This window comes from Sapajus apella, unplaced genomic scaffold (genome assembly GCF_009761245.1).
Source record: "Sapajus apella isolate SASKATOON/1434 unplaced genomic scaffold, GSC_monkey_1.0 scaffold192, whole genome shotgun sequence".
NCBI classification, from domain to species: Eukaryota; Metazoa; Chordata; class Mammalia; order Primates; family Cebidae; genus Sapajus; species Sapajus apella.
In genome coordinates, this window is record NW_022437132.1 from 557487 (window position 1) to 566542 (window position 9056).

General features: G+C 54.1%; 1 protein-coding gene across 2 annotated transcripts in view; it reads left to right on the forward strand.

The window, feature by feature from the left end:
• RAB40C (RAB40C, member RAS oncogene family) overlaps nt 1-9056 on the forward strand; it is a 36627-nt gene that overhangs the window by 4462 nt on the left and 23109 nt on the right. The window contains exon 1 of one of the 2 annotated variants that reach the window (XM_032269439.1): nt 750-3306. The exons of the other annotated variant lie outside the window; for it this stretch is intronic. Within the exon in view, the coding sequence (XP_032125330.1) occupies nt 3144-3306 (163 nt within the window). The 5' untranslated portion in view covers nt 750-3143. Of the gene's footprint in view, nt 1-749; nt 3307-9056 lie in introns of those variants that run through there. 2 annotated transcript variants of the gene reach the window in all.

The following is a 9056-nucleotide window of genomic DNA, read 5'->3' on the forward strand; positions in this document are numbered from 1 at the left end:
GCAGAACATCTCCCGCCCTCACTCAGGGCCTGGCAGAGCATCCTTTGAGCCTGGCAAGTTGTGGGGAGAAACAGAGGGAGGCAGTTGTAGACAAAACAAGACTAACATCGAGGCTTGCCATTGATGTTGGGGCCTGGTGGTCACCAAGGTGTGTGTGGGGCCACACGATGTCTGCTGTGCCCCATGGGAGCGAGGTCACCCTGTGCAGGTGTCCCAGCTTTTTCAGCTTTGCAACTATGCTTTCTCCAAACGGTTACAAATGTTTCTTCTCATCTTGCTTGAAGCTCATGGCTCCTAAGCGGCCAATTCCAGAGGAAACTCCTTCTTCAGAGGCTCCTCTGAGTTTCACTGTCCTGAGTGAAAACCATATGTGTCTCCGCTGCTTATCCCCAGTGCTAGCCGAGGCTGGCTCGGGTTCACTAGTTGTGTGTCTTTAGGTGACTGGACAGACGTGCACGGCTTCCCTGTGCCAGCTGTTGATGTTGGGCACCACTGCAGCCTGGAAGGCCCTTCTCTTTCCTTGCACTTGACTGAGTTTTGCTTGTTTTCCATTTTTTTTTTTGAAACAGAGTCTTACTCTATTGCCCAGGCTGGATTGCAATGGTACCATCTTAGCTCAATGCACCCTCCGCCTTCTGGGTTTGAGTGATTCTCCTGCCTCGGCCTTCTGAGTAGCTGAGATTACACACATGTGCCATCACACCTGGCTAATTTTTGTGTTTTTAGTAGAAACGGGGTTTCACCATGTTGGCCAAGCTGGTCTCGAACTCCTGACCTCAAGTGATCCACCTGCCTGAGGGGTTTTGCTCGTTTTCCGGGGCAGTGTTTTGGGGTTTGCCTTTCCTCTGTGAGGTGCCAGGTTTTCCAGCAGGGTGTTCTTCCGGCAGGGGCAGGGGTGATCACTATGGCAACGGCTAACACTGCCAGCGTGGAATGAGTGCTGCCTGCCAGCACTGCTGGGCGCTTCCTGCTGCCCCTGTTACCCCTGCCACCACCTGTGAGAACGCAGCACCACCACAATTGTGCAGACAAGGGACTGAGTCTCAGGGGGCAACAGCTCTTGGGGGCGGGCTTGGGCTACAGGTGGAGCTGCCCTGCAGGCCTCCTGTGAAGCAGCGGGCTTCATGGCTCTTCCCCATCCTCCTCCTCACCAACACCTGGGCCTGGGGCAGCTGCTGCACTGTGCACGCCAAGTTCTCTCAAGACCTGGGCCTCAGAGGACTGCCCCAGACCCAGGGTGACCCCGGCCGGCGTCTGGGAACCATGTTGTCAGGAGGTAGGACTTGCGGGTCGTCATAACTGATTTTGAGGCAGCCGGGACCCTGCGACTTGCCAGCTCTGCCCGTACTGCGCCTCCTGCTGGGGGCATGCTGTCCTGCACCTCAGACAGGACAGGCCTGAGGGCAGCCTAGTCCTTCCCAAGCTCCCTCATGCCCCTGAACTCCGACCAGCCACCCTCTGGGCATCAGTTCACACCTGCCCTGGTCTCGAGTGGGATGCCGCCCCAGAGCCACCACCTTCTGTTGATTTGCTGGGACCAGGTCCTCCCTCCCTCTCCTCCCCACTCCCCAAGTGGGAGTCTTTTCCCAGCGCTGGCTGTGGGCTTCTCACAAAGGCCCAGTCCTGAGCCCTCAAGTTTTTCTCCCTTGTTTCAAACATTTGTTCTGTCATTTATTGGGCATCTTACGAGGCACTGGGCTGGGAGCTGAGGGTACAAGGAGAACAAAATAGAGACAGTCTTCTCTTTTATACACTTTCAAAAAAATTAGAAAGGGCCCTAATTTAGGATGCAGTATGCCGGCTGGGGGAGGTTCAGCATACGGAAGTCAATGGGAGGGATGTGGGCCTCAGCTGGGGTCCGGGATGGCTTCCTGGAGGAGGGGGCACCTGAGTGAGTCCTGTGATGAGCAGGCCAGGCCAGTGGCCCTCAGATGCAGGAACTGCAGGGCATCACTGAGCTGTTCAGGCCCTTCCCAAGCTCCCCAAGTGGGAGTGCCACTTGTCATCCAGGTTTTGGGAGCATTCCCAGCAAGACAGGCTGTGCACGGGGCCTTGGGAGAGGCCAGCAAGGTAGCTACCAGACAGGGTTCTCTTGGCATCCGAAGCCACACTCCTCTTTCCTTCAGAACTGCCTGATTTTCCCTGTCGCTTTCCCGCTCTCCTGGGCTGGCCCCTCTGCACCAGGCCTCTAGGGCTGCCTCCCGCCTTTGCTCTGTGCCTGAGACCATCCCCAAAGCCCATCTGTTTTCCCCTCACTGCGCTGCTCCTGCCCTTCCTCTGTCCCTCCCAGCTGAGCCAAGCAAAGCAGTGCCCAAGAACTCCCAGGGCCAGCTGTGAATGAGGGCAGCAGGCCACTGGGTTCTGGAGGTTTCTGGAGCCACTCTTGGACCCATCTGTGTGTGGCAAGGTTCCTTCTGTTTAACTCCTTGCCGTAGGGACAAACCCACCTCCTCCTGAGAGGGTGCTGGACTATGAGAGGCAGAATCTGTTTCTGGTTTAAATTATGCAAATTGTGCTGTTTTGTAAGTTGGATTGGCATGGCCTTTCTTACATTTTCAGAAAACAGTTAAGTTAGTAGGTAGATTTTTAAATGTTAAGATTGTACAGCGGCCAAATGCCAGAACTTCTAGGCAAATGAGTTCATGTCCGTGTCCACCCTTAGCACTTGCTCTAAGTGCTTGCCTGGCAGGCCTCTCGCAGGGTATTGTGGACACAGGTGACTCTTGTGTTGGGCACACGTGTTTGTGGCTTGCACAGTGAGCTAAAATTAGCAGCGTTTCAGGAAGGAAACCACATCAGGGAGCTGAGACGTGGGTGGAAAGGACGTGAAGGGAGGGATCTGGGTCCCTGCAGGTACTTTTGCCTCTTGTTCTATTTGAAGATTGCAGCTGGGAAGGTGCGAAGTTGCTGGTCCCTGAAAAGCTGCTGCTTACCCCGGTCTGGAGCCCCTGTGAGCTGGCGTAGAGCAGGGAGGGGTTGCATCACACCCGAGTCCTTCCATGGGGCGTGCGTAGTATGAGTGCCACCCCACTGAGGGCTGTTGTGGGGGCCAGGGGACACATCGGCCAGGGTGTCGCCCACCGGGCGTTTGGAGAAAGCAGGAAAAGGTGTGGGTGTCCAGCAGGCTGGTGCGGAGAACAAATATGAGAAATTGGGGAGACTGCTTGTCAGGCTGGGTTGGCTTCCTGGGTGGTCGGGAGAAGGATGTGCAGACTGTGGAACTGGCGGGTGTCAGGGACCAGAAGCTGCGAAGGTGGCGGGGAAGACGAGCAGCTGCAGGAAGAAGGGCTGGCTGCCAAGACCATGGTCTGTGGGCATCCTTGGGGCAGCAGCTGCGTGGAAAAGGGGCCCCTTCAGTCCTTTTGGCAGTGAGGGTAAACAAAAGGAAACAGGGTGGAGCCGCACTTTGAGCCTGAGGTAGGGAGGAGCCTTCTGAGCTGCCCTGGGGATGACGGTGCACTCTGATACGTACAGTGCGCGGCTCTCTCTTGCCGAGATGAGATGTGGATTTTGAGTACAGCAGAGATTTCTGGATGTCTGTCCTTCAGAAATTAGAGGAGGGATGAGGGCATTGGTGCTGTGGAGGAGGTAGGGAGCCACGGGTGTGAGGCAGAAGACCAGGGCACGACCAGACACCATGAGCCCCTCTGCCTGCCAGCAAGCTGCACGTGTGGTAGCAGAGGGAGGCGGTCCAGGCAAGATGGGGCACAGGGGCTCAGGAGCAGCCAGGCACTTGTGCTGGTGACGAGGGGGGCAGTGGGCAGGGGCATCTGGAAGTGTCTTCCGACCACCGTGTACTGAGGGCTTGGTGTTGGGGGGCCCGGAGTTGTGGAAAGGGTGCAAAGAAGAGTTGGTCGCATATTCGCAGATGGCAGAGAGGAAGCAGAGGTACTTGGCCCCTGAGTGGCCTTCACCGTCTTTACAGTGAATGTAATCAAACCAAACTGAGAAGTATTCAAATCCTGGATGGGTGATGTGGTCCTGGCTGGTGTAACTGACCCTGATGAAAGACCTGCCCATCCCATGAGAGGGACAGCCATCCCAGCATCTTTAAAAAAAAAAAAATTAATTTTTTGAGACAGAGTCTTGCTTTGTTGCCCAGGCTGGAGTGCAGTGGCACTATCTTGACTCACTGAAACCTCTGCCTCCCAGGTTCAGGTGATTCTCCTGCCTCAGCCTCCCGAGTAGCTGGGATTATAGGTGCCTCCCACACCTGGCTAATTTTTTGTATTTTTAGTGGGGACAGGGGTTTTGCTGTGCAGCTGGTCGTGAACTCCAGACCTCAAGTGATCCACCTGTCTTGGCCTCCCAAAGTGCTGGGATTACAGGCGTGTGCCACGGTGCCCAGCCCATCCTAGCATCTTTGGAAAAGAGCAGAGTGCTGGGCGTGGTGGTTTGCACCTGCAGTCCCAGCACCTTGGGAGGCTGAGCTAGGTGGGGTACTAGAGCCCAGGAGCTCGAGACCAGCCTGGGCAACATAGTGAGACTTCGTCTCTGCAAAATAATAAAATGAGCTGGGCGTGGTAGTGCGCATCTGTCGTCCCAGTTACTTGGGAGACTGAGGTGGGAGGTTCGCTGGAGCCTGGGAGGCGGTGGCCTCAGTGAGCCTTGACTATGCCACTGCACTCCAGCCTGGGTGGCAAAGTGAGGCCCTGTCTCAGAAAATAAAAAGAGGATGGCCGGGGCCGGGCGCGGTGGCTCACGCCTGTCATCCCAGCACTTTGGGAGGCCGAGGCAGGTGGATCACGAGGTCAAGAGATCGAGACCATCCTGGTCAACATGGTGAAACCCCGTCTCTACTAAAACTACAAAAAATTAGCTGGGCATGGTGGCGCGTGCCTGTAATCCCAGCTACTCAGGAGGCTGAGGCAGGAGAATTGCCTGAACCCAGGAGGCGGAGGTTGCGGTGAGCCGAGATCGCGCCATTGCACTCCAGCCTGGGTAACAAGAGCGAAACTCCGTCTCAAAAAAAGAAAAAAAAGAGGATGGCCGAAAAGAAGAGCCGAGTCCTGGAACTGGGCAGGTACTTTACAGTTTGTAGAGCAGGTGGATGTAAGAACCTCTAGGCAGGTGAGTTCATGTCAACCCCGAGTAACACACAGGCTGGGCGGTTGAGCACAGCAGTGCTCCAGCAGCTTCGACAGTGTGAGTGACCCGGCGGGAGTCTGCGGGCTGCCTTCCCGGCCCTGGGCCGGTGGCTGCTGTTGGGCTCTCATTTGACTTACTGGACAGCAGTGTTGTCTCCCACCTGGGCACAGCAGGGACAGCACCTGTGTGTCAGACCTCGCTAGGAGGGCCAGTAATAGTGTGGATGACATCAGGATTCAGGACTCTTTGAACAGGCTTGAAGGGCCAAACACAGTGGTGTTGATCAGGGCTGCCGAGGTTCTGTGCTTGGGTCCAGAAAGTCACTGCTGCAGGAGAGGGGAGTGGCCAGAGCCCAGGCCCCGGCTTGCCGCCACTGACGGGGGGCCCTGCTCTGCCTATCCCACCGGACTTGCTTCAAGGGGTGTGTGTCCTTATGCTCTGCCAAGGCAGTGGGTGCCTGTGCCCCTGCTGTGTCCCCCAGGCTGATGTCTGCCCATGTCAGCTGGCCACAGCCCTAGCGGTTACCCTACAGAGGCTTGCGTCCCCCTGACTCCTGCCTGGGAGGAGTTGCTGGGTCAGCTGATGCCAGCAGTACCCGCTTCACCCGGTCAGCAAGGAGGAGGTGGCTTCCCTCACGGCCGCACCGTACCTCCCCCGTGTGCGCTGCTACTGTAAATAGGCATGTCTGTGAAAATGCCCCAGTGTGGCTTTAGCAAGGTTTTGTTCACTTGTGGCATCATACTACTTTCCTGTCTAGTTTGGGACTCACTTGGCCCCCTTGATGTTGGAGCCTCTTCAGGCGGCACCTGCGTCCTGGGTTATGCCCTGAGTTCCCTGCTTCCTGGCACAGTCCGGTACTTCCGGGAGATGTGGGTCCTGCCTGCCCTGGAGGCGGCCGTCTCTAAAGAGCCTGGGCCCTCCTTGGGGGAGGAATAGATAATATGTCAGCTTCTTAAATGACTTTGTTAAAAATTGAGCATATGCAAAATAGTCACAAGAATAATAGTCATAATAGTAGGTGCAAAGCATAAGGAACAAGAGTGGACATCACCTAACCTGCTGAGTTCAAGATATTGTTATGTTGAACTTCTTGAAAGAGCTTTGTTGTCTAAATGCATCTCATGGATAGTTTAACACATAATTCATCATCGGTAAGTGGTGAATGCCCAGGTTTTTGCCTGTGGGGAAGAGAAAGGTTTTGATTCCAGCCTTAGTGTTGTGAAGAGTTGGAAGTCACCGACTGTGGCAGAGGCCTGTGTGTGGCAGCTGCGTGAGGCTGTCCGGGGCTGCTGTGGAGGAAGGGACCCTTGGGCACCCGGGGGCAGCCTGCCCCTCTGCCCGCCTCTGCATTTAGACCCTGAGCCTCCTCGCACAGCCACCTCCTGGTCACTGGCCTTGAAGCTCTTCCCTCCTGTTTTAGTTTTCCTCACCATTTAGTAAACATGCCCGCTGCCCGTTTGGCTTTTAAAAAGTTGTGGTACCAAAAACTCTGATTTGTGTGTGTGCGTTATCCATACCATCAAGGCTGTGTCACTAAGTATCTGCTCATTCTGAAAAATGTCCGTCCTTTCTGAATTGAAATGAAAGAGCATTAGAAACCATATCTGTCCAACCTGTTGGAGGCGCTGCATTTGCCTAGGTGGACTGGGCAGAAGGCGGTTCTGCCCAGGAGCCGCGGTGTCCACACGTCAGTTTCCAGAGCCTGGGTTATTGGGAGCCGGCTCAGAGCATCAGTTTGCTTAGGTGTGTGTGCTGAGTGCCCTGTGTGCTGTATTCCACCACACCTGCGTTGGGCGGAACAATTCGACCTTCGTTGGGAGTATTGCCTAGTCTCACTCAGTTCACCAGGGCCACATGTACAGTGCTCAGAGAGGAGATTCTAATGAAAAATACAAATGTAATCCTAAAATTACATGAGAGGGAATACTTTTAAGTTTAGCAAATATTAAAATATCACAATGTTGGATTGGCTGCGGTGGCGCACGCCTGTAATCCCAGGTACTTGGGAGGTCAAGGCAGGAGGATCCCTTGAGGCCTGAGGTTCAGACTAGGCAACGTAGCAAGACCCCAGCTCTACAAAAGGAAAAAAAAGGTCAGGCACAGTGACTCACACCTGTAATCCCAGCACTTTGGGAGGCTGAGGCGGACAGATTGGTGGAAGGCAGAAGTTGGAGACCAGCGCGGCTAACGTGATGAAACCCTGGCTCTACTAAAAATACAAAAATGAGCCAGGCTTGGTGGTGCTCACCTGTAATACCAGCTACTCTGGAGGCTGAGGCAGGAGAATCGCTTGAGTACGGGAGGCAGAGGCTGCAGTGAGCCAAGATCGCACCGCTGCACTCCAGCCTGGGCAGCAAGAGCAAAACTCTCACCAAAAAAATAATAATCAAATAATTCTTCCCTTTCGACTAAGTAATTAAGAACCGACCCTAGAGAATAGTAGGAGACAGGACTAGAGGTAAGCAGGCTTAAAAGAAGGGGACATGGAGCGGCCTAAGTGTCCGGGAGTGGAAACACGGCCTCGTCGTAGGGTGAGATACGCAGCCTTTAGTTCTGTACTTATTTTTATGTATTTGCTTTTTGAGATGGAGTCTCGCTCTGGCGCCCAGGCTGGATTGCAGTGACACAGTCTTGGCTCACTGCAACCTCCGCCTTCCAGGTTCAAATGATTCTCCTGCTTCAGCCTCCCGAGGAGCTGGGACTACAGGCATGCGCCACCATGCCCAACTAATTTTTGTGTTTTTATTAGGTACGAGGTTTATCATATTGGCCAGGCTAGTCTGAAACTCCTGACTTCAAGGGATCCACCCACCTCGGCCTCCCAGAGTGCTGGGATTATAGGTGTGAACCACCGTGCTGGCACCCTGCAGCCTTTAAAACTGCTGGTTTGGGCCAGGCGTGGTGGCTCACGCCTGTAATCCCACCAGCACTTTGGGAGGCTGAGGTGGATCACTTGAGGTCAGGAGTTCAAGACCAGCCTAGCCAATCAATATAGTGAGATGCCGTCCTTACTAAAAAATACAAAAATTAGCCAGGTGTGGTGGTGGAAACCTGTAATCCCAGCCACTCAGGAAGCTGAGGCAGGAGAATCACTTGAAACTGAGAAGGGGAAGTTGCAGTGAGCCGAGACTATGCCACTGCACTCTAGCCTGGGCGACAGAGCAGGACTCTGTCTTTAAAAAAAAAAAAAAAACTGACCAGGTGCAGTGGCTCATGCCTATAATCCCAGCACTTTGGGAGGCACGTGGTCAGGAGTTTGAGACCAGCCTGGCCAAGATGATGAAACTCCGTCTCTACTAAAAAATTCACAATTAGCCGGGCATGGTGGTGGGTACCTGCAATCCCAGCTACACAGAAGGCTGAAGCAGTTGAACCCGGGAGGTGGAGGTTGCAGTGAACCGGGATCACGCTGCTGCACTCTAGCTTGGGCGACAGAGCAAGACCCCATCTCCAAAGAGAAAAAAAATTAATTTAAAAAACCCCTGCTGATTTGGAGGCACATTTAGTGATTATTCAGTGAAGTGGGTAAGCCTGATATCTTGTGTGTATAAAATAATTGTGGAGTGAAATATACAACATCATCAACAGTGGTCATCTCTGCCTTTTTTTGTTGTGGTTGAGGGACTGGGCCTTGCTCCTAGGCTAGAGTAGTGCAGTGATCATAGTTCACTGCAGCCCCTAATTCCAGGGTTCTGGTGATCCTCCTGCCTTAGCTCCCAAGCAGCTGAGACCGTAGGCACGTACCACACCTGGCTAATTTTTTAATAAATTATTTTTTGGCCGGGCGCGGTGGCTCAAGCCTGTAATCCCAGCACTTTGGGAGGCTGAGGCGGGTGGATCACGAGGTCAAGAGATCGAGACCATCCTGGTCAACATGGTGAAACCCCGTCTCTACTAAAAATACAAAAAATTAGCTGGGCATGGTGATGCGTGCCTGTAATCCCAGCTACTCAGGAGGCTGAGGCAGG